The sequence below is a fragment of the Panthera pardus genome, unplaced genomic scaffold (assembly GCF_024362965.1).
Source record: "Panthera pardus isolate Hobbes unplaced genomic scaffold, ASM2436296v1 HiC_scaffold_17, whole genome shotgun sequence".
Lineage (NCBI taxonomy): Eukaryota > Metazoa > Chordata > Mammalia > Carnivora > Felidae > Panthera > Panthera pardus.
This window is the reverse complement of record NW_026526732.1, coordinates 131863875-131889416: the sequence shown is the minus strand read 5'-3', so window position 1 is coordinate 131889416 and position 25542 is coordinate 131863875. Positions and strand designations below refer to the sequence as shown.

Below are 25542 nucleotides of genomic sequence, written 5' to 3'. Positions count from 1 at the left end.
CGAAAGGCTGCGGCAATACGATGCCAGCGGCGGCTTGGTCGAACTGCCGCGGACTACACTTCCCGACGCGCCGCGCGAGACGTTTCCAGCGGCTGCTGAGGTAAACGGCTGCGGACTACTCTTCCCGACGCGCCGCGCGAGACACCGCCGGCGGCCGGCCGAGGGCGGGCCGACGCGGGAAGCTCCGGACGTGAGGCATGAGCGGCGCCCTCCCTCGGCCCGCGCGCGTTCTGCTACCTCCCCGAGCGAGGGTCGCGCGGCGCGGGGCCTAGCGGCGGGCATCTCAAGCCCTCGGCGTGAGCAGGGGCTGCTGCGACCGCGCCGGGAGCCGGCGAGGGCGGCGGCCACCATGGAGGTGAGCGGGCCGGAAGACGACCCCTTCCTGTCGCAGCTGCACCAGGTGCAGTGTCCCGTGTGCCAGCAGATGATGCCCGCCGCGCACATCAACTCGCACCTGGACCGCTGTCTGCTGCTCAACCCCGCCGGGCACGCGGAGCCCACGGCCGGGCCACACCGCGCCGGGGAGCGGGCCAAGGGGCTCTCGCCGCCCAGCGCCAAGAGGCGGCGGCTCTCCGAGAGCTCGGCTCTGAAGCAGCCGGCCACCCCGACGGCGGCCGAGAGCAGCGAGGGCGAGGGCGAGGAGGGCGACGACGGAGGCGAGACCGAGAGCCGGGAGAGCTACGACGCGCCGCCCACGCCCAGCGGCGCCCGCCTCATCCCCGACTTCCCGGTGGCCCGCTCCAGCAGTCCCGGGAGGAAGGGCTCGGGAAAGAGGCCGGCGGCAGCGGCCGCCGCGGCGGGCAGCGCATCTCCGCGGAGCTGGGACGAGGCGGAGGCGCAGGAGGAGGAAGAGGCGGTGGGCGATGGCGACGGGGACGCCGATGCGGACGGCGAGGACGACCCGGGCCACTGGGATGCCGACGCCGCCGACGCCGCTGCCTTCGGGGCCAGCGGTGGGGGCCGCCCGCACGCCCGGTCGCTGGCGGCGGAGGAGATTCGGCAGATGCTGGAGGGCAAGCCGCTGGCCGACAAGATGCGTCCCGACACGCTGCAGGACTACATCGGGCAGAGCAGAGCCGTGGGGCAGGAGACCCTGCTCCGGTCCCTCCTGGAGACAAACGAAATCCCCTCTCTTATCCTGTGGGGACCGCCCGGCTGCGGCAAGGTGAGTGCCGCCTTGACTGAAGGGTTCCGAGTATTGATCTCTACGGGGTCGGGCGTGCATCTAACGGTCAGAGAGCCCTGGCGGAGGCCGTCCCCGAAGAATCCGCCCGTCCACCCTGGATATTGAGATTGAGGCCTGAGTGCAGGGCCTCAGGTACCATCCGAGCCGGGCAGTGCCTGGCCCACAGGTGGAATCAGTGATGGGTGTAGAAAAGACACACCCCGCCAGATTTGTAAGACACGTTTTCTGGTCATTTTCAAAATGAAGATGTCTGAATTCATAGGTTTACAAAAATATTTGGACTCTTAGATTTGATCTTTGTGTTCCAACGTGCGCCCCCACCCTTCCATTAATGACCCAGTTCTCAAGGAAACGACGTGTTATAAATTGCAGAACATTGGTATATTTTATTTGTAGGTATATGGGTTCAGCTTTGGGGTGGGGGGGGAATCAAAATTTGGTTTTGTTTGTTTCAGTTGTGTTTCCTTCCCCTCCCTGTAGCTGTTGGTTTAATTTAACTGATTTTTTTTTTTTTATCTTTGAGAATCTATTTATTTAACAAGACTAATAGAAAACTCTTTTCCTTTTGGAAATTGTCTTGACCTAGCATTTCCATAACTCTCCTCATAATGCCTTCTACTTTAGAGAAGAAACATCAATGCATTTTGATGTCCATCTTGTTAGGAACTAGCACATGTCCAGAGGAAGGCAGTTAGGATACTGGGGTCTGTAAGACATGTCATTAGAAGAATACTTAAGAAACAGTGGCAGAGTTAAGCAAGGTAGAGAAGGCTAAAAGGTGTTTAAATACTTTTTTCTATCCACAGAAAGAGAGAGGAAGATGAGCACCAGTGAGTGAAAGGCAAAATTCAGGATCAGAGTGTAAAGAGGCTCTCATAGCTTTGTGACTCAGACTCCTTAGTTAGTATACAAGGGCTTTAATGATTTTTTTCCCAGTTTTTCTTTCCAGCTTCATCTGCATCTTAATCACACCTTCCTTTGCTCCAGTTCCTAGAATGCATCTTGCTCATTTTGTGTTTTCTTCACACTGATACTTTCCCTTTGGCCAGGAATAAATCAGGTCTATCCCAGATAATATTTTACCATGGTGGTAGATTTAGTAGTTACCCCATTTAGGAGACTGAGCAGGAGTATTATTAGTAGTTGTTCATGAACCCTGCATAAGATCATGAGCATGGCTAATCAGCTGTTGGTGAACCAGATGGCAAGAAAAACTCCCTAGGAAAATGAGTAGGGTAAACTAATAGAAGATGCCAGGCAAGAGATGTAATGGGCTGCTCAGTGTAGTGATTGGTGATCAGGCACAAGCCTAGGTTTATGTGGGAGTCTATAGGCTGGGGTTTGATAAAGAAGCAGCCACAGTATCTAATGGTACCATACAAATTTTAGAAAATAAAGTGCCACGTTTCCATTCATTCAGGACCAAATTTGTTCTTCTCTGTAAACATAGTTTTTCTTTATTCCTATTCTTACTATTATACTTTACTGCTAACAATAATAATGATGTTAATAACAGCATATGCACATAAGCACATTTATGGGGCACCTGGTTAAGTGACAGTCACTGATCTCGCCATCATTTTCTCATGACTGCTAACATGATCCGAGTGCTATTGTTTCATCTACTTCCAAAGTAGACATTCAGAGGTGGCAACTTGCAGTGCTCTTAAATGCTTGGGAATTGTCATTGGTCTTACAGTGCAAAGGCTCACTCCTTTTCTAGGCTTCACTGATAAGTTTCCAGTTGTAGAATTGATTGATTCTGTGGTTCTGACTCACATTTCTACACCTAGTCCTTCAGCAATAATGCTTTCTTGGCTGGAAGAGGTCACAGCTGTCACTCAGGCTCTGCTAAATCAAGACAGCCACCCTTTATGGGGATTCCAAAGATCTTAGAGTCCCCAAAAACGGAATCAAACAGGGTTAGGTATAAAGGAGAAAAGGTCAGGATTGGCCTAAGTTTTAGCTACTTTCCTGTTTTATTTTTAACATTTTTTTTAATTTTTAAAATTGTGGTATGGTATTTTGGATTGTATCTTTGCTGCTGAGCATTCTTAAGAGTTCAAGTTGCTTGGTAAATAGTGCTGATGCTGCTTGTGTTAGTACCCATGGGTGTCTGATCAGCTTTCCAAACTCTGTGTGTCATATTTTCTAGACCACTCTGGCTCACATCATAGCCAACAACAGCAAGAAACATAGCATAAGATTTGTGACATTGTCTGCAACAAATGCCAAGACAAATGATGTGCGAGATGTCATAAAACAAGCTCAAAATGAAAAGAGCTTTTTCAAAAGGAAAACCATCCTTTTTATTGATGAGATTCATCGGTTCAATAAATCTCAGCAGGTATATTAACTTCTTTCTACGTTTTGGTCATTATGAACATAAACTATGTGAGGTCACTTTGAAAAGCGTAAAAACGCAAATGATAAGGACTGTTGTTATTGTTAATTTTCTGTCTATAGAGAGGTTTAGACTATCAGTCCATCTCCTTTGAGCCTGTTTCCCCACTTCGTCTTATTGGGTTTTTTGTGGTTTTTTTGGTGACAAGAAAATGCTTTCTCTATATGATAAATGAAAGTATTAGTATGGCCCTGAGCTATACATATCAGAAAAGCAGCTTGGGATCAAGTTTATCATTTTTACAGATTTTGAATCTAAATATTAGGAGTCACAGTAAGCAGTTTACCTTGATTGTAAGATCATTATTTCAACATTTTTAAACTTCTCTCCTACACAGTGTTACTTTTTCATTTTCAAAATTAAAGAGTGTTTTCTGTGACCTCAGGTTCTCAGCAGGGTAAATGTTACAAGATCTAATCATTACTATTATTTAAATGGCTTTCTGAAATAAAAGTTCAAGGACAATTTATTTTTATAAACAAAGCCAAGCCATTTTTGCATTCTTTCTAAATAAGCATTAACTTTTTTTTCAAGTATACTTCTTTCTTTGATTTATTGCAGCTTTTTAATCAGAGAAAGAAATATTTTACAAAACCCTACTAAGCTTTTGTTCCTGATCTGAATCTCTTTTTAAGTGGACCCTTCAGAGTTCTGACAGGTTGTTATTGCTCTAGGTTTCATTAGACCATTGACTCATCTTAGTATTTCTTCCCTGTAAGGCAACATCCAGTGTTTATATAGTCACCAATATGTATTTACCAGCTTTGTTAGGAAGAATAACTATTATGATTGAGTACTCACAAAGGAAGAAAGTTTTAGAAATCCTAATGTTTTTGTGTTTTATTAGACTTCTACAAATAAATAGCTGCTATATTTAAGCTATCTGGCAGATTAGAAGATACTTTTCTAAGTAAAAAAATCATTTACCTGGAAACTACATTAGAATTCTACTTTGGGCTATTAGTGTACCAGCAAATGGCCAGGCTTAGACATTCATATTCTAAAAGATGTATTTTCAGCTTAAAAAGCCTGAGTTGCACTCTCCCAACAGTGCATCCATATCCAATGAATATAAAGCTGTTCCAGAATTCAAAATTAGGAGAAGGAAAGAATAACCAACTTACATAGGATTCTGCAGGTTGTTGACTGGAATCAATTTCTTCTGTTTTCCTCCCATGATTAGGACACTTTCCTTCCTCACGTGGAATGTGGGACGATCACTCTGATTGGGGCAACCACGGAAAACCCTTCCTTCCAGGTCAATGCTGCTCTCCTAAGTCGCTGTCGGGTTATTGTTCTTGAGAAGCTTCCCGTAGAGGCAATGGTGACTATTCTAATGCGAGCAATCAACTCCCTGGGAATCCACGTCCTAGACTCCAGTCGTCCTACTGACCCTCTGAGCCACAGCAGCAATAGCAGTTCAGAGTAAGTTGACTGTGGGCAGTATCTTGGGGGCATACACCTCCCAGAGATTCCCCTGGCAGAGGGCCAGAAACGGCTGGATGGCAGTAAGGAGAGGGTGGGGACAAAGAAGAAATGTTGATCTAGTAATGAAAACAGAAGTAGAGGGAAGTGGTCAATTATACCAACAAGTGTATCTTTGCAAGCACTTCTTTTAAGATGGATTTTATAGCCCTATACAGGGTGCATCTAATTTTTCAAGCTTTAACATCTTTTTGCCTGTTGTTTTAGTTTTTGGGTATTTGCTTTTGTGCTTAAGGATTTTGTTCTTTTTCTAACACTTTTTTTAAAAAGGCTTGGAAGACTATGAGAAGGCTTATTAATTATTTTCTTTCATGAAATAGACTTACAGATCTTTCGAGATTTGTATTCAGATTCCAATTTCTTTTTTCCTGCACTTCTCTTTTAGAAATACTAAATAAAAATTAATGTGTTATCAAACATTTTTAAAATTTTTTTAGAATTATTTTTGCACACTTTAAAAGTCAAACTCAATTCTATGAAAGTAAAGAAATTTTAACTGAAAATAATACATTAAAAGCTCTCTCTTCCTTTTGGCAATCTATTCCTGTATCATGAGTGCCTCATGAGTTCATTAATACATAGAGTATATATGGTGTATAATCAATTAGATTACTTGGGTCAGAGGTTTTCTTTATACTCAAATATATTCTTCAGATGTCATTTATTCATGTGTCAACTGAAATAACACAGTGGAACATAATCTGGTCTGATGAGAGACTAATGCCTGCCTCTTCATGCTCTGGACCCCACAGCTGCTGGTGCCTGCCCTGAGGCCAAGTTCTGGAGCCACTCTTCTGTGAGGATTAAAGTACAAGACATAGTTTTAGATTCAGGGTTTAGGTTTCAAAAGTCTCTCCCTGTGTGTTTGGCCTCTCCCATTTGCCTCTGTCTCTTGGAGGAGGAATTATGCTGTGCCTCATGAAAGCCTTGAAACATGGCCAAGGACCCCCAGGCACAAAAGGTCACATCATTTTAGGGTGGAATTGTGATGGCATAGCCATCAAAATTATGGCTAAAAAGACATATGGAACCTGCTGGTATCAGTTAATGTACTCACATCTAGTATAGCTTTCCTTTAAACAACATTTTCACTATAAAAATACATATAACCAAGTGATAAACATGATAAGAAAGGGGGAGAAATATCGCAACATATTTCCGTGTATTTTTTTTCTGTGTGCTGATTATCGTAATATATCTACAACTTTATATCCTGCATTTTTATTAATTTAGGGTAATTTTATTGATTTCATTCAGGTCATGATTGCATGGAATTGTTGTTCAGATACCCTCAGGCTTTTTTCTCCAATCACTGCCATGCCATAATTAGGTGAAATGAGAAGGACAGTGGAAGAACCATGGAGCTCATTTTAAAAAGGATTTTTACATCTTAACAGGATCTCTGAGTCATTTGCATGCACATTAAAATTTGAGAGGATCAAGTGAAAGAATTAAGATTTCTCTTATTATTGAAACTGGGAGCCTGATACAAAAGTGAGCCAATGATCCTTAATCTGCTAAAATTGAATTTCAGTCAGAGAAAACCTACCATGTCTAATAGGTTGTTTACTTTTTCCACTATCCCTCATTTGAAATTGATGCTAATTATTACTTATTTTCATTCACTTGTTTATTTTGTTATTCCCATCCCTCCCCTTCCTGGGGAGGGCTAAGAAGATAAGAATTTGTCCTTCTTATTCAGATTCCCAGCACAGTGTCTAGTGTATATGTGTTTAATAAATGCTTTTTCAATGAGTAAATTCTGACTTTCAATATGAGAGAAGTAGTTTAATTTTGATTTTGGAGTGTGTAGCATAAGGGTTGATTGCTCCATTCCTCAGGTATCAAGAACCTTTTTCTTTAATATTGTCTAAGCAAACAGTGAAATCAAAGTTTATTAAACTTGAATAATTGGTCTACTTGTTAGCAATTCTGACAAGAAAGTTAAGTTGGGAAATGGCATAGGCCACAGAGAGAACTCTTGTAAGTGACTTCCTAACAGAAGCACCTGACCACCCTAATTGCTGTGGAGAATTAAAAATGGATTTTATTTTCTTTCAATTTTAGGTAAAATTAAACTTTCACGTCTATTGACTGGCTTCAAATATATATACATTCTTGTGGGTGTAAGTTAAATTTGGTTACACTAATCCAGCTGGAAGGATAGGAAAGACTTTTAACCCCAAGTAATTACTTTCTCTGGGAAGCCATGAGTGCATTTGTAGTCTTATATTTTGGTGTCCTAGTTTACAGAGAGGTCTAGACTGTTTCAGGTTGTAGATGAGATGAGCTGAGCAGGTACTGGTTTGAAAATGAATCAAGCTGATGCTTACCACCATTCTTGATTTTTCTTGAGGAATTGTGAATTCTTATGTAGTATATACATTTGTACATGACATATTCCCATTAGAGTGAGATAAAGCCTTCTTTTTAAGCTTTTCCCTCTGTGTTTATTTATTTAACATAAATTGAAGGCCCTGCATATGCTAGACCTTGGCTGAGTATTGAAAAGCACATTCCTGTGCCTTTAAAAAGCTTAGTGTGTGATAAGGAAATAGAAGAGTAAATTGGCTTCCCAGGGACATATGATTGCAATATGACCAAGGAGCAGTGGGGGATAGAGAAGAGGCATCTAGAATATGTGAAATCAAATATTTCACCTGCTGGATGAGGGAGATGCTGAGTTAAAGTTCGGAGGGTAAGCAGAACTTAACTAGATGAAATGGAAAGCTCATTTTGGCAAGGGGATACAGCATGTAAAAGGCAAGGTGGTAATAAGTAGTATGATCCATTCATTATGGCTGAGTAGAAGAGTGGATGTGAGGAAGTGATGGTCAGTGAAGCCAGAGAGGGAGGCAGAGCCAGATTATGAAAGACTTGTGCTCTAAAAGTAAGGTGAGTGATGTGGAGAGCTATGGGAAACCAAAGAAAGTTTTTGAGCGAGAGAGTAAGTGACATGCTCAGCTCTGTATTTTAGGAAGAGGAGTATAGCATTGGAGAGGATGGGATGAATGGAGTCAAGTCCCATCTTCCCCACCCCTCACCAGGCAGCAGGAAGACCAGTTAGGAAGCTATTGTAGTGATGCCGAAGACAAATGACAAATGCAGGTGACTTGAACAACAAAGCCAGGATCTGCTCTGAAAAATTGCAAAATCAGGTCTGTAGGCTTGGGTGTGAGGAGGGAGGAAAAAGGAGTGTCCAAGATGACTTTGATACCTGGTGACTGGGCAAGTAGTTGTATGCTTGAAAAGAAAGATACAAGGAGATGTGTTCAGTTTAGGACTTGTTCAGTTTGTGGGGCCTCTGGATGATTCATATGGAAAGGTTTTCTAGGCAGTTAGATAAAGAAGTCAGGAGAGCAGTAGAAATGTTTGAGCCCAGAGATTTGGGAGCCACCGGCATTTCAGGGATCGTATATCCCATGTGTTTGAATAGGAGAGCTAAAGAGGGCCAGGAAATAAGGGCAGTGAGTTGAGGACTTACCAGCATTTATTTTGTAAGAGAGGAGACAAAGTCCAGAAAGATAAAAAAACCATAAGGATGCTTCAGCAAGGAGGGAGTACTCAACATTATGGAACCACTTAGGATTAGGTTGGGTTGCATATAACAGGGAAAAGAATCAAATTAACTGGCATAACCAAGATAGAACTTTCCTTTTCATGTAAGAGTCTGAAGATAGACAAGCGTAAAAAATGCAGTTGCTGGTCAGCCTCATGGCATCCTCAGGGACCTGGGCCCTTATCTTTCTGCTCTACCACCTTTAGCACATGACTTCAACCTCATGCCCCAAGTTGCTCTAGCCATCATACCTGCATTCCAGGCAACGAGATGGAAGAAAGGCATCTTCCCTATACTCTCCCATGTTTACCACCTCACAGCTTTAGTGAAACATCTGCAAAATAGTACTCTATTCAATTGTGAGTTGATTGTGAAGAGAAAGATAGAGATAAGTTGGTAAGTTATGTTGAATTATCTGTACCATGACTCTTTTGGTTTGTATGGGTAATCAGTAGTGTTCATGTATTTTGCTAAGCATTTTGGTCACATGGTACAAACAGCGAAGCACGTTATCTGTGCACTGGGTTAATTTTGGAGACCAGGAGAAAAAAAAAATCCATGGTCTATTATCCATTGAGCTTGTAATGCTGGAAATGAGGAAGTGAACTAGTGGTTAGTCACTCCAAGAACTTGCAGCTTTGAAGGATTATAGATTCCACATAATAGGACACACACATATCCAAAAACCCCCTAAAGAAGCCGTTGTTTGTGGGCCAGATAACATGCATTCATTTCTGGATATGAAGAGAGAGAAGTGAGGAGCCATGATTGCCTTGTCACTAACTAGGCAGAGTTCCAACAGTTGGTTGGAAGAGTTAACATGGCTCTGTCCTTCTGACGTGAGGGTGCTGTGGCTTAACTCAGACTGGGGCTTTTCTCTGATCACAAAGAGGAGGACCAAGACAAAACAGCTGTAGGATCATTTGGTTTGTTTTTATTAATTAATATTATTATTAATATTATTACCTGCCTTTCAAAAATAACCTTTTCTAACACTGAATGGAAAGAAAGGTAGTGGAACACTAGAATAGGAAGTACCAATCAGGAGTTACAGGTTTAGTTAGAGTGGATTTTAATAACTCTCCTTAAAAATAATTTGATACAAAGAAAGAAAGGTACATTAGCATACATTATAAAAATTACAACAAAAATAATGGCAACCAGAAACATCAATCAGTTAACAGACCTTGTATCTGTTTCCTGTTCCTGCCATCACAAATTTTGGATATCCCCTGCCTTTTGAAAGTTCACATTACACCACTTCACATTCACAAAAGACCTACATTAATACCTATTGTCATTAATGGAAGAAATTTGAAGAGGATTTTCACTCTTACCCCAAAAAAAGGCAAAAAGCAAAAACAGCATTCAACACTTGTTTTACAGTGAATCATAGAGACAATGCCCACCTAGCAGGGAGAGTGGCGCCACCAGGCCCCTTCCCCGGCAGCTACACTCCGCATCTCGGCATCCTGCCACTATAGTTTTGGATTATGTCTGTGAGCATGTGCTTTATCTCAGTCCGTTTTGTACATCTGTTGGTAAGATGTGTCCTAAGATACCAGAAAAGCCTAAGAGAGGTCACTTTTGGGGTTTGAGAACACTAAAAAATTTTCATTATAAATTAATGGTAATTGCCTCTTCAATGCCATTTTGCCTTGTGAAAGGTTTCAAGGGTGAAACCTTTTGGGTGGGGGGAAAACCTGTACCACAAACTGGGTGGCCTACAACAATATTTTTATTGTTTTATTCTCTCACAGTTATAAAGACTCTGAAATCCAGCTGTTGGCAGGCCACATTCCCTCTGAAGGCTCTAGGATAGTCTTTCCTTCTAGCTTCTGGTGGTTCCTGGCATTCCTTGGCTTGTGGCAGGATCAATCCAGTATCTGCCTCCATCTTCACATGGCAGTCTTTGTCCCTCTGCCTTCTCTCTTATTGTCTCCTGTGAGGACATTTGCGATTTAGGGCCCATACTAAATCCAGGATGATCTCATCTTGAAATCCTTAATATAGTTAAATTCACGGGTTCAGGGATTAGGATTTAGGCACATCTTTGGAGGCCACTATTCACCTCACTATTCCCTACCAGGTATAAGGTATAGTGTAATAAGGAAAGATGTGTGCCTCCATGGGATTAAACACAAAGGGGATTTATGTCTGTGAAGTTTAGGTTCTCTCTTTTTGGAGAAAGTAGTTTTGTTTTGTCTTATTTTTAGTCTTGTTATCCTGGAAGCAGCAGAGTTGACTCTGCCTTGAAGATTTGCAATTCTAGAGAGAATGCTACTGACTAGGCTAGTTAAAATGATTCTTACAAGAAAAATGGCTAATGTTTATTGAGTGTTCATGATGTTAGGCACTGCCCTAAGATTTTATGTCTTCTTTAATTCTCTCTGATGTCGGTATTGTTATCTCCTTTTATTAGATGAGGAAACTGAGGCACATTGCTTGAATGCAATGGAGCCAGCTTCTGAAGGCATGTTTCTAACTACAGTCATCCTTTAAGACATAATTTGAGTTTGGTTCCAAAGCACTGCAGTTAAGCTAGTGAGATGAATTTTTGGCTCTCCATTGAATACAAAAGTTACGTGTATACTACACTAGAGTGAGTTAAATGTGTAACAGCATTATGTCTAAAAAAACAACATACCTACTTTAATTTAAAAATAACTTTACTGCTGAAAAATGCTGTACATCATTTGAACTTTCAGCAAGTCTTAATCTTTTTGCTGGTGGAAGGTTTTCCTTGATGTTGATGGCTGATAACTGATCAGGGTGGTGGTTGCTTAAGGTGGGGTTACTGTGGCAATTTAGTAAAATAAAACAACAATGAAGTTTGTTTCATTTGCATCAATTGACTCTTCCTTTCACAGTTTCTCTGTAGCTTGTGATGTGTTTGATACCATCTTACCCACAGTAGAACTTCTGAAATTGGAGTCTATCCTCTCAAACTTGTCACTGCTTTACCAACAAAATTATCTAATATTCTAAATCTTTGTCATTTCAACAGTCTTCACAGCATCATCAGCAGGAGTAGATGCCATCTCAGGAAACTATTTTCTTTGCTCATCTGTAGGAAGCAGTTCCTCAACCATTCAAGTTTTGTCATCAGATGGCAGCAATTCAGTCACATCTTCAGGTTCTACTTCTAGTTCTCTGGCTGTTTCCACCCCATCTGCAATTCCTTCCCCCTCTGTAGTCCTGAACCCCTCAAAGTCATCTGTGAGAACTGGAATCAGCTTTTTCCAAACTCCTGCTCATGTTGATATTTTGACCTCTTCCCATGAATCACAAATGTTCTTAAGGACATGTGGAATGGTGAATCCTTTCCAGCAAGGTTTCAGTTGACTTTGCCTGATCCATCGGACGAATCACTATGGCAGTTCTAGCCTTACAAAATATTTTCTAAATAATAAGACTTAAGAAGTTGAAATGACTCCTTGATCCATTAGTCACAGAGTGGGTGTCGTGTTAATGGGCATGAAAACAACATTCTCCTCCTTGTACATCTCCATCAGAGCTTTAGGATGACTAGGTACAGTGTCAACGAGCAAGAATATTTTGAAAGGAACCCATTTTTTCTGAGCAGTATGTCTCCACAGTGAGCTTAAAATATTCAGTAAGCCATGTTGTCAGTAGATGTGCTGTCATCTAGGCTTTGTTGTTCCGTGTATAAAGCACAAGCAGACTAGATTTAGTATAATTCTTAAGGGCCTAGGATTTTCAGAATAATAAATGAACATTGGCTTCAACTTCAAGTCAGCAGCAGCATTAGCCCCAACCAGGAGAGTCATACTGTCCTTTTAGGCTTTGAAGGCAGGCTTTGGCTTCTCCTCTCTAGCTATGAAAGTCCCTAGATGGCATCTTCTAATAGAAGACTGTTTTGTCTACATTGAAAATCTGTTATTTAGTGCAGCCACCTTCATTAGTTAGATCTTTTGGATAACTTGCTACAGTTTTTACATCAGCACTTGTTACTTCACCCTGAACTTAATGAAGATGGCTTCTTGCCTTAAACCTCATGAATCAACCTCCACTAGCTTCAGACTTTTCTCCTGCAACTTCCTTACCGCTCTTAGCTGTCACAGAACTGAAGAGAGGGTCTGGCTCTGTTAATTTCCTTCAAGAACTTCTCCTTTGAGTTGATAATTTGGCTAACTCTTTAGGGTAAGAGGCCTAGCTTTTGGCCTGTCTTGGCTTTCAACATGCCTTCCTCACTAAGCTCAATCATTTCTGGTTTTTAAAGTGAGAGACATGCAACTCTTCCTTTCAGCTGAACACTGAGAGGCTACTATAGGGTTATTAATTGACCTGATTTCAGTATTGTTGTGTCTCAGGGAATAGGGCATCCTGAGGACGAGAGATACAGGAATGGCCGGTAGGTGGAGCAGTCAGAATTCAAATATTTATCAGCCAATAAATTCTCTGTCTTATGTGGGTGTGGTTTGTGTCACCCCAAAACAATTATAGAGTAGTAATATCAGAGATCACTAAACTTACAGATAACAAATAATAATGAAAAAGTTTGAAATATTGCAAGGATTATCAAAATCTGACCTAGAGACATGAAGTGAGCAATTGCTATTGGAAAATGACACCAATAGATTTACTCCATGTAGGCTGGCCACAGACCTTCCAATTTGTTTAAAAAAAAAAAAAGTGTGGGGCGCCTGGGTGGCTCAGTCGGTTAAGCGTCCGACTTCAGCTCAGGTCACGATCTCGCGGTCCGTGAGTTCCAGCCCTGCGTCGGGCTCTGGGCCGATGGCTCGGAGCCTGGAGCCTGCTTCCGATTCTGTGTCTCCCTCTCTCTCTGCCCCTCCCCCGTTCATGCTCTGTCTCTCTCTGTCTCAAAAATACATAAATGTTAAAAAAAAAAAGTGTGGAGTCTGTGAAGTGCAATCAGAAGCACTGTAAGGGTGATGTGCCTGTACTCAGTTTAGAAGGGATCTAGGAGCAAGTGAAGCGAGTTACTTTCACTTAGTACCAGGTTAAAATGCTACTGGTGAGGGACACCTGGGTGACTCAGTCAGTTAAGCGTTTGACTTCGGCTCAGGTATGATCTCTTGGTTCGTGAGTTCGAGCCCCGCATCGGTCTCTGTGCTGACAGCTCAGAGCCTGGAGCCTGCTTCAGATTCTCTCTCTCTTTCTCTCTCTCTCTCTCTCTCTCTCTCTCTCTCTCTCTCTCTCTCTTCTCTCTTTCTGCCCCTCCTCTGCTCGTGCTCTCTGTCAAGAATAAACATTAAAAACAATTTTTTTAATGCTACTGGTGAGTATTAACATTCTAATCTTTCTCTGTGTTCCTTTGTATGAGAACAACACTTTTAATTTGTAAAGGATTAGGAAAAAAAGATTCTCATCTATAACTTAGCAGTAGTGCCCTTTTTTTTTAAAATTTTTTCTTGTTTGTTTATTTTTGAGAGGAAGAGAGCACAGGCTGAGCTGTCAGCACAGACCCTGACGTGGGGCTTGAACTCATGAGCCATGACATTACGACCTGAACCAAAGTCGGATGTTTACCCGACTGAGCCACCCAGGCACCCCAGCAGTAGTGCCTTTTAACCACATCTATACACCACATTTATCAGGAATACATTTTGAAAATATAATTGACCCCTGAACAACATGAGTTGGAACTACACGGGTCCACTTATACACAGATTTCTTACAGTAGAGTACTGTAAATGGATTTTCTAAATAACCTTTCTCTAGCTTTATTGTAAGAATACAGTATGTAATATGGATGACATAAAATATGTGTTAATTGACTTTTTGTTATTGGTAAGGCTTCTGTCAACAGTAAACTATAGGTAGTTATGTTTTGGGAGAGTGCAAAGTTTTATGCAAATGTTTTTTGTGTTGGGGGTCATTTCCCCCTAACCCCCACATTGTTGAAGGATCAGCTGTTCCTGTGCCCCAGGGACGGGGGGGGGGGGGGGGGGGGGGGGTCTGTCCCTGGAGATTTTAGAATCACTAAATCTGTGGTTAGATACATACATCTGTATTTTAGGATAGTTCTCTGTAATCTGATGGACATCCCTGCTTGAGGACCACTGTTAGGCAATTGTTACCCTGACCATGGAATGTTCCCTTTTCTTTAGTGAAAGATTCACAGAGTATTGTTTTATAACTTAGGGAGAGAGTTTAACTGAGCCATACATATTTTTTTTTGTTCTGCCATGAAGTAACAGGTACATTTTCACTTATTTCACTCCTCCTCCAACTTAAACATCCCACCATCTAAAGAGAATTCTCCAAATCTCAGTATCAACCACCAGAAAAACAGTGTACAGAAAGATTCAGGCCCTTGGAGAAAAAAGGAAAGGAGGAAGTTTTCTTTGCAGCTTGCTTCCCATTCCTGCTAAGACCAAAGTATTTTTCTTCATTTAGAGAAATGAGGCTAAGTCTTTTATTTCTACATCTGTAAACTGGAAATATCTTTTCCAATGCACTTATTTTAACCATTTTTTAAATTATGGAACAGTGTTTTACAATGTAATTTATTATCTATTTCTTAGGAGGATAATGTGAAAGTTCAGACACTCTATCCCCAAAGTAGATTTTGCCTTATTTAATTCCATTCTAACTTGGAAAGTTACTTCCAAATGGAAAACATTTTATAGGTTTATGCTTAAATTTTAAAATAACATCTTTGGACTAGGAGCACTCTTTCAAGATAATTTGTACAATAGTTACTATCTGCTAAGGAGTTTTGCAAATCTCAATATAAATATTCCTTATTTCATTGTTCTTGGCATGAGCACTCTCATGTGTTCCCTCTTCTAAGATCACAAGATATTTTAACACATTTTATTACTCTTCAGAACCAAGGTAGTGTAAATTGGGGTTCAAGATATATTGGAGGATAGATAGAACTTTTTGAACATCTGTACAGTGTTCTTAATAGCAAATTTCCATTAGGTAATTTGCTTGTGTGACCATTGTGAGTGCCTTCAGCAGTCGCCTTTTATTACTTGAACAGAGTTGCTGACAGATTCATTTGTGTTTAAAAATACTCATCATTTTGGACAGGGGTGAAATTTGGAATGTGGAACATACCAAGGGGGAGAAAGAATGGAGCAGTGGGAGCCTGGGTGAAAGCTCTCAACTCTGGTTTTACTGTAGTAGCTCTCTCACTCCCTGTGATGCCAAATGTGATTTAAAAGGATACCAATAGAATAACTCGGACTTTAATTAAGAGTTTAAAAATTAAAGGAAGGCTCCTATTTTCTAACCACATAAAATACCCATTTAAAGGCCCATTTACATTATGCTGTTTATATATCTATGGAGCAGTTTGCTAGTTGGCTTCTTTCATAATTAATAAGGCCTGCTTGCTGACTGTATGAGGACCAATGGAAATGGGGCAGGATAGTCAATGCTGGGGTATATAAGGACACCCATCTTTTTTCTGTCCCCAAAGCACTTCATGCCACTAAATATATGTAGTGGACAAATTCATAGCAAGAGGATATGTACCAAAATACTAATATTAAGGTAGTACAGCAGTAGATAACTTTCATTCCTTTCTCTCTCTCTTTTTCAAGTTTTATGTACTGTACATTTTGTAAAAAAAAAAAATAATAATATTCAGAGTTCTGAATAGCTTGTTTTTCAAAATATTATATAATTGTTAAAGATGCAAACTATAGTATGATCTCAGTTTTGTTTTAAAATTTAGATATAAAGTTGATGGTTGCATGGGTAGATGGATCATAAAGGAAATTCAGCATAATACCTAGTAGCTATTATCTCTAGGTGGCGCAGAAAAGGGTTTTGTTGTTGTTTTAATGTTTTTTCATATGTTACAATTTTTAAAAAATAAACATCTCACTTTGAGATTGTGGGAAGAAATTGAAATTAGTCCATTCATTGTGCAGATATTGAATGTCTATTCTCCATCAAGCACTAGGGATGTAAGAAAAGAATAAAACATAATTCCTGTCCTTGAGGCCTCAACATTTAGTGGAGATAAATGACAAATGTGATCAACAAATGGCCCAACTCCATTGGACTGATGGTTCAGTCAGTTAGGATTGATTAGGGCTCCTGCTTTATTCTTTTTCCTTCCTGTAAATGATCTTGTGGGCTCTTTGTTGCTAAGAAGCTTTCCAAAGAGGTAGAAGGCTTTGCTTTTGTTAGTTCTGAGGCTGAAATTAGATGTTCAGGCAATTTTGTTGCCTCTACCCCCTCCCCCCACCTCTACCCCCTCCCCCCAATATGCACACATGTGTGCGCACACACAAAGACAATGTGCTGTAACCAGGCCCCAGGAGTGCCCTTCCCTTTAGGGTACATCGGATGCTACCACACTCACTCTGATTGTTAGTCCCTCCTAACACATTTTCTTTAGTATGTGTTGTCTGTCGTCTTCTTCCAGATCATCTAGAATCTGCTAAACAGTGTATGTTTGAGAAATGCTTCCTTGGCTTTACAAAGTGCCAGTGATGTGGGCCTCGTGTATTTTTTGAGTATCTGTCTGGTCAGGAAGGGAGGAGGTTGGATTTCTAAACTGTAACTATGACTCTGGGGCCCAGGCAGCTAGCTGTCAGGAGTCTGATGAGAGAGTCATTTCATTATCAAGCTAAAACAAAACAGGTGCCTTATGTGTGGTGAGAGATGAGAAAGTGGAAGTCTTGGCTTTGATAAAGATGGGATGAGATGAGGCAGTCTTTAAGATGTTAGAAACATCTTTTAGTGAATGAAATGCAACTTGGTGTTATTCAAGCTATTCACCAAAGTGAAGTAGTACGTGATGGGTGTATGATAAGGAATTATGCATGGGCCTTCATAGACAAGCTGGGTCCCCTTTCATGGACTGAACCCCCCTCCCCACCATCCCTCCTTGACCCAGCCCAGTAGGTGCCTGTGCATGGTTTTCCAAGTAGCTGATTTGGACAGTCCTAATCAGCTTATTAATTACTAGAGACATTTTCAGCTGAAAGTTGGCAGTGACATGGGGGAGCTGTAACTTTGAAAAATTATTTTTTGTTTTGCAAATGTGCAGCTAACAGCTATCCAAGAATTAGGACCCTTCTAGGTAACTAAATATGTGAGATATTTTGTCTAACTAGAAATAGAAAAGTTTACTGAATTAGACTTGACAATAAATCCTAATTAGACCTGTATGCAGGTCCACATTTAGAAATGTGATGGTAGGTGCCTGACCTAAGGTCTTACAGCCAAGTTCTGTCAGAGTCTTCTGTTAGATGCCCAGGCTAGTGACCTCTCTGCTACTCTGTGTAGGCTTTATGTAATTAATACCTAACCTCTTGGAAGCACGCCCCAGGCCAAAATCCCAGAGGCCTGCTTCTAGTGCCTTTGTCCAAAGTAGCTGGGAACCTGATGTGTTTGTAAAATGAGGGAATTGAACTGCATGATTTGATGCTGGCCCTGCCCTGTTTGGAAAGTGATCTGAGCACACCTGTCTTGTCAGGTTGGGGACTGTGTTTGAAGTATGTTTTCTGTACACTATAGTGAAGTCCTAGTGTTCCTGTGTTTTTCACTTTTCTGTAGGATAGAACCAGAGAGACCACATATCTTTCCATGTCTCCATCATACATGGCTTATATGTGTGTGCTTACACAGTAAAATAATCGTGACTCAAGGTCAGTTCTCCGTCTAGGTAATGCTTAACATTGTTGACAACATGAGTTAGGGAGAGAGGGCAGAAGCCTTGAACCTAAGGTAGCTTTTTAGTGACCTTGCTAAGACACAGCAGTTCTGTAAGAAGTACTACAGAATAAGTGCAGAACATGAAAGTGGTAGTGACTAACCATGCTTGTGTTGCAGGCCGTCCGTGTTCATAGAGGATAAAGCAGTAGACACTCTGGCTTATCTTAGCGATGGGGACGCCCGAGCTGGATTGAATGGACTGCAGCTGGCAGTGCTGGCCAGGTTAAGCTCTAGGAAGATGTTTTGTAAGAAGAGTGGGCAAACCTATTCTCCTAGTAGAGTTCTGATCACTGAAAATGATGTGAAGGAAGGCCTCCAGCAATCTCATATTTTATATGACCGAGCAGGTAAGTAACCGAAATGTGAAAAGAGGGAAACTTTAATGAAATAAGTTGTGTCCATATACTCACATCCCAGGCTTCTGACTTTCAGCTGAGTTCAAAACATGAACTTGATTCTCAGTTGGATCTCCATATTGGTAATTGAATTAAACCTCCAACTCAGAGCCTGATTTCAAAGACCTAGCTTCCTGACCTTTCTTGTGAGAGGCACAGAACAGAAGCTGTCCTGATAAGAATTGAGAGCTTTCATGTTTGAAATTGCAGGCTTCAAACTTTCCTTATAAGGTAGGTTGGTATTTTTCCATTACTCTCTGGTATAGTGCCTTTTAGAATACCAAGTATTTTTGAAAGCCCCTACATTCACAGTTGATAGTAATTTTTGTGATCATTTATAATGGCAGTAAATAACAAGAGGACTTTTGCAATAAGTGACTTATTTCTATTAGTTTAATGAGAATTAAAATGGTTAATTTCTAGAGTCTCAACTAAAAATGAAGTTAAATGGATCTTGATGTGATGCTTTTAGTTTAATAGCTTTTTTAAAATACTAATTTTGCTGTGTACACTTTTCTGTTTTTATAGCACTGCATTTACAGTTACCAGATTTGAAAAAAATATTAAATGTCATAAGCACAGCACAGTCATATCTTTTGGTAAAAGAGATGGATGGTGAAGATAGCATACGGTAGATTAGGCTGGACTCTGGGGCTTGTGTATTTGTGTGATTCTGGATAGAATCATATTGTAATAACTGGAATAATTTCCATACCTTTAAAAGCTATGCCAGAAAAAGAAGCTGAGAATTGAACATTCCAGATATCATGTAGGCAGTAGTACCTTGTCTACAATATTTCCAAATGCTTTTTGATGATGGAGAATACTTCTTACTGGTTAGAGAAGGGAGGTGGAAGAGCTTAAATGACTTTTGGTTCCAGGCACTGCCTCCTGTTGAGTTGAACAGAAAACTGTGTGACTTTGGGGAAATGACAGAAGCTCTTCAGCCTTAGTGTGCCTCAAGTGATTGGGGGTGGGGATGGGGGGTGCTAATAAGCACTATGGACATATTAGTAAGGACTCCTTAGAGGCATTTAACAAATAACCCTACTTTCTGATGTGAACGTGCCTCTTGGCAGGACCTCTCCTAGCAGAGCTCAGAGATCCCAGGTGGCCAGCTATCTGTGCTCCTGAATGTCATATGAATGCTTAGAAAACCTGAAAGGTAAAGCATTCTAGTCTTGGAGCTTTGCTTTACTTTTGACCAAATACAAGAATTGGGGACACGAACAAAAGTTTAAATTTTAAGAGGCAAAAATATTCCCACGTACTGGACTCTCCATTGTTGGTGTTCCAACTACAGGAGTTCTCTCCCTGCTTGTACATGTCCTAAAGGAGATTCTTCATTTTGACTGGATGGATTGGAACTATTTTTTCACATTTTATCAGACTGTCATTTAAAAACCAAAAAGCTACCATTTAACATAACATTAACTAGCATTGAATATTTAAGTATCTTGTACATATTGTCTTTTTTTTTAATTCTCACAATTACCATAGGAGGTAGTTATTATAGTCCCCATTTTACAGATAACAAAGCTTGCCTTAGTTCACAAAACAAGCGGTAAAACTCATTCTTAACTCCAGGTGCCAGACTGGTTCCTAGGACTGTGTCCTTCCCCACTCCAGCCCCACCCTGAGGTCACCAGTTTCCCACTAGAGTACACTCACACAGTAACACACACTCACGTGAGTACACTCACACCCATACACACACAGTGGATGTCAGACATGTCATAGGGTTTCTACTTCTTAGGGCTCATATTCCATTCAGGGGAGCCATGCACAATGGGGACCACTCTCTCTGTGGCTCTTGTGCTGCCCCAGGAAGGACTGGGGACAGTAGGAGGCTGCCTGGGGTCGGGCCTTGAGAAACCACACATTCTACAAGTCAATCCTTAATGTGACCATCCCTCCCCTCCCCCCACCTCCAGCCTACTCCACTGTAGCGTAACAGCACAACCATGGATCTGTAGACGCTCATACAGTTCATATCCTAGAGAATTGTTCTCTTCCAAGCTGTGTTCCATAAATAGGGATGATCGAAGCATTGCCCTGGAAACCTGCTAGCTTATACTCTTGGGCCTTTTTATAACTCTGGTGAGACAAAAATCCCCACCCCCACGATTTTAATTATTTCTTTTAATGTCATCTAGTGTATAGCTACTCACATGTAGGATCCAGTAACTAGCTCAGATATTTCTGCATCAGAGTAAAGAAATTTCCAAATGAGAACAAATTCTCTGCCTTGCATTAAGGTCAGGATTCTACATAAATAACTTGAAATTTTAGGTTAAAAAGTGGTATATGATAAAAGCAAAAATGAAAGCTAGCCTAGAGCGGTATCTAATGCTTACATGTTTCTGGAGTGCTTACTGCATACCAGGCATACATTAAGACTCAATCCTATGAACCACATAATCTTCTAATCCCCACATTACAACTGAGAAGCCTGAGGTGTAGAGAGGATCAGTAACTTGCCCGTGGTCATGGCTAGTAAGTATGGCACTCAAACCCAGGCTGCCTGACTTTAGAGCTCATGCTCTTAACCGTATTTACCTTTCAGCGTTGACCTGCAGTAAAGGCATGAGAAAGTGAGTAATGTTTGTGTCAGGGAGATTCATTGCCATGTTCTCATTTACATTTGACAGAAAGTGAAGCAGAAGTGGCTTCTTTCATCTCCCATATATCCATGAAACGGTCAGGTCTATGAATGAGGGGTGTGCCAGAACCTTGTGGAGTTCACCCAGAACATTCTCACAGCCAGTCTCCGTGACATTGTGACTTAGCTGAGGAAGCCGTGAGCTAGAGGGCAACTCTGCTTGTCCACAGAAATCTGGTGGCTGAGCTGAAACCATTTATCTACCTTCTTCCTGAACAGGAGGTGCTCAGGTCCCTGCAGTTAGCCTCTTGGGTCTTTCCTCCTTGACAGGCCAGCATCTTGTCCCATGAAAGCCATAAAGGCCAAGTATTGTCTTACCAGCATGGTCAGATGCTGGGACTTGTTCCCGGGGCTCAAATGCTATGCAGAGCAGGTCATGATCTCACTGTCCACATTGGTGCTTGCTTGGAAGGGCTAATACTAATAAGAATAACCCCCCAGCTCTCTCTCAGGAAGAGGCTGCCCTCTCCTCGAACATAAGAAAGAGATGATGGTCAGAAAATCGTGAAATGTGTGCAAATACAAATATTTAGATAAAATTTTCTCTTCTTAAATATGTTTTTTAAAACCACATTTCACTGATTTGTTTACATGTGAATCCTGGGTGAAAAGTGGGAGGAGACCAAGTGGTGAGGGCAAGGGACTACAGTGCTTTCCCGGTGAGAGCTGTCATTCCATGTGTCTGCCCTTCTGGGATCCTACCACATGGGTGTCCCAAACCAGATTTAAATGACCACAGCCTTCAGATACCAGAAAGGCAGCTGAAAAGGACACTGAGGGACAAAAGGACTGTAACAGCTGTCCTTGCCACTTGACTCTCCATCCTAATGGCTACAACCAGACCCAGGGTCAGTTTTCCTCAAAATGACAGGGGGGCACATGGTAGAAATGGAACATCAGAATCCCTCTCCTTCCTCGCTTGGCTGTGGCAGTCCAGTGGGGCCCCGGAGAACCACCTCTCCTCGCCTGGTCTGTACTCCCTCGCCGCATGGACAGCACAGGTTCTAAGGCAGCCTCCTTCTCTGAGTGGACCAGGTTACCAGACAGCCCCACGGGCCGTACGGGAACTGCATGGGTCTGCTCCATGCCCATGGCATTGCACCCTCCCGCCAAGCAGCTTGAGGATGGCTGTCAGATCTCACTCTCCCCAGGCTTTCCTGGGTCCCTTATCCAGGCTTCCTTAAAATCAACCCAGTGAAGCAAACCTATGGCTCAGATGACCCTCCTGTGAGCTTTGTGTGTTCCCACTTCTGGCCCACAGTTGAGCAAGTACTTTTTGTGGTGTCTAGGAGAAGAGCATTACAACTGCATCTCTGCACTTCATAAATCAATGAGGGGCTCAGACCAGAGTGCCTCCCTCTACTGGCTCGCACGCATGCTTGAAGGAGGAGAGGATCCGCTGTATGTGGCAAGGAGGCTTGTGAGGTTTGCCAGTGAGGACATAGGTGAGTGTTCTGGGAAGGACCCGGACCCTGGTGTTCACAAAGGATGGGGTTGCATGGTGTTGGGGGCAGGAATGCTGCTGCTTTTTGGCCTAAGAATTTCTTGGTATGATGTGGACAGGTAAGGAGAAGATAAGACAAGTGTGGACTCACGGGTTTATTTCTTTGCATTGAGTGTGTACTTTTGAGTATCTATGTTCCTAAAGTCATCACTGTTTCCTCTTCAGTAGTGATTTTCCTAACATGAGTATTGAAATAAAATATTTTAAATGCTTTGCAGTCACGTGTTCAGGTTTTCAGTGGACACCTCCTGAAACAGAAATGGAAGGTTCTAGACACTAAAGAAAAAGATTAGAAAAGCTTTACTTTTCTTTGATGTTAGTAGATGTTTTGGTTTTCATGTGTGTGTCCTTGTGACTGTGTCTGCATGGCCTTTGCTCCTCATGTTTGTTGTATATACGCCCTTTTCCTACTAGATGTAGTTTTTATCCATGAGGAAACACTTTACCACTCAGTAAATATTTCTTGAATAAGCTAATGAGATCAGAGAAAAGTCTGTCCATTTTGCTAAATGGGATTTTTTGGTCAACAAAGTCCACAGGCAGTGGTGGTCTCTAGTCGCAGCAGCTCGCTGACTGGCCTGGGTGGGAGTGTGCACTGTGACTTAAACTTTCCTCTGTCTTTCTGTGTGTGTGACAGGTCTGGCAGACCCATCTGCGTTAACACAAGCAGTTGCTGCCTACCAAGGCTGTCATTTTATAGGCATGCCCGAATGTGAGGTAAAGTCATCAGCCAGTTCTTTGTAAATCAGTTCCTTTCTCTTGTGCTGTGTCCCTTTGTGGATTTGAACATCCATTCTACCGTCACCTTTAATGTGTGAGCCCACTGAGGAAGCTGCTTGGCTTTTTAACTCTCATTTTAGAAGCTTAGACACTAGAGAGAGAGGAGACCTTAGGTGTCAACAGCAGAAACTTTTTAGTAGTCCTGGTTTCGGAGGAGGTGCTCAGGCTTTCCTGGGGGCAGAAGTGTTGAAACAGCTGAACAGGAAGTTTCTGTAAGTTCACCCACAAACAGAGCAGCTTCATATTTATCTGTTTTCTACGTTGGGGTTTTAACAACAAATCATTTAGTAAAAAGTTCTGTTTAACAAAAAAAAGGATATCATTGGTCTAGTTCACCTCGCGCCTCCTGTAGGAATTTCTTCTTCCCATCACAGGTGGTTATCTGGGCTGTAGGCAGAAAAGGGGGTAATGAAAGCATGGTGGGAATCTGATCAGAGTTAACCAGAGATGTCATAAAATATTCCACAAGACAAACTTTCTGGCACCTTCATTATAAATGTTTCCTTCTTGCCGTAGGTGCTTCTGGCCCAGTGTGTAGTCTATTTTGCCAGAGCCCCAAAGTCCATTGAGGTGTACAGCGCGTACAACAACGTCAAAGCCTGCCTGCGAAACCACCAGGGGCCTCTGCCCCCCGTCCCGCTGCACCTGAGGAACGCGCCCACCAGGCTGATGAAGGATTTGGGCTACGGCAAGGGCTACAAGTACAACCCCATGTACAGTGAGCCTGTGGATCAAGAGTACCTGCCAGAAGAATTGAGAGGAGTCGATTTCTTTAAGCAGAGGCGATGCTGACTCTTGTAGGCTTTGATGGCAGAAGGATGTGTCTGTTTTTTAGGGAGAGAAAGAGTAACTGGATTGTGAAGTTGGTTGCCTGGTGGAAGTTCAGAGAGACCAACATTTTGTGCCAGAAATGTCAGAGTTCTTAGGTGGAGGCACATGTATTTCAACTAAATGTGTAACATTGAAATTGTGTTCATTTGCACTCTGTGCAATGGTTATGCTTATGAAAATATCTGGCAGCTTTGTGCAATGAATTAATGTTATAAGGAATTATCTATTTTGTCATAGTATTTAAGTCATAATGTCATTTCAGAATTCAGTTCTGTAGGATTTTTTTCCTTTAAAAGATGTATATTCAGGGTAGTTTGAATTGGTAAAAAAAAAAATGTAATTGTGATTTAATACTGCATAGTGTTTTGGGTATTTTTTTTATATGCAAAGGTCTTATGAGCCAATAAAACTATTTCAAAGTACTCTTCAATTCTTTCATGTCTTTGCCACCTGGGATCCTAGCTACCAACATCGGTTACCATCACATTTTGGTAGGTAAATACTGTGAAAGAAAAATTCCCAGAGGTGAGAAGTTTGGAAAGCTTAGTGAGAAATCAGTGTATCTTTTTGAAAATCAATTTTAATTTTTAAAGGAATACATAGAATTTTAAATGGCTTATAAAAGAATCCAGTAGTCTGTTCATGCCTCCAGTTTCTTCTTGCAGCTCCATGTTTATAAATGATACATTCCTGTTTTACTTTTGTGTTTCCTAAACTTAAATTTACCACACACACACACAGCTTAGTTGCCTTTGTACCTACTGCTAATTCTTTCCAAACTACTTCATAGCCATCCACAAGGATGAGCCCATCAATCAGTTTGTCAGTTCTGTTTACCCCCTTGGTGTGATGCCTCCAGGGCAATGCCACTGCTCTCTGGAATGCTGCACAGCTCATGTCCTCGGACTTCCTCTGCCTTTCTCCTAAATGAGAATTCCTGTTTTCTCCATAGTATTCCCTACCTTCTTGGTTTGTTCCATCATTTCTGCACAACACATCCTTTGCTAGTTTTACCAGGCTACAGAGATCGTGAGATTGCATTGTGCGAAATCCCTCAGACTGGACTG

At 41.7% G+C, this 25542-nt stretch overlaps 1 protein-coding gene across 2 annotated transcripts; it reads left to right on the top strand.

Moving 5' to 3' along the window:
* On the top strand, positions 1–24897 carry WRNIP1 (WRN helicase interacting protein 1). Of its 2 annotated transcripts, XM_019419908.2 has the most exons (7): positions 13–1165; positions 3342–3533; positions 4774–5015; positions 18421–18650; positions 22650–22805; positions 23502–23581; positions 24161–24897. In XM_019419908.2, exons 1-7 carry the CDS (start codon positions 350–352, stop codon positions 24434–24436), a joined length of 1992 nt encoding a protein of 663 aa, XP_019275453.1. In that variant the 5' UTR covers positions 13–349; the 3' UTR covers positions 24437–24897. The 2 variants fall into 2 exon arrangements, with proteins under 2 accessions (XP_019275454.1, XP_019275453.1); XM_019419909.2 differs by lacking the exon at positions 23502–23581 and having other exon boundaries at positions 1–1165; positions 24161–24327.
* Positions 24898–25542: the final 645 nt, after the last annotated feature.

Coding starts and splice junctions, on each gene's coding strand:
- WRNIP1 (XM_019419908.2), top strand. CDS start 350: ATGGAGGTGAGCGGGCCGGAAGACGACCCCTTCCTGTCGCAGCTGCAC. Junction 5,016..18,420: donor AGCAGCAATAGCAGTTCAGA/GTAAGTTGACTG, acceptor CTTGTGTTGCAG/GCCGTCCGTGTTCATAGAGG. Junction 23,582..24,160: donor TAGGCATGCCCGAATGTGAG/GTAAAGTCATCA, acceptor TTCTTGCCGTAG/GTGCTTCTGGCCCAGTGTGT.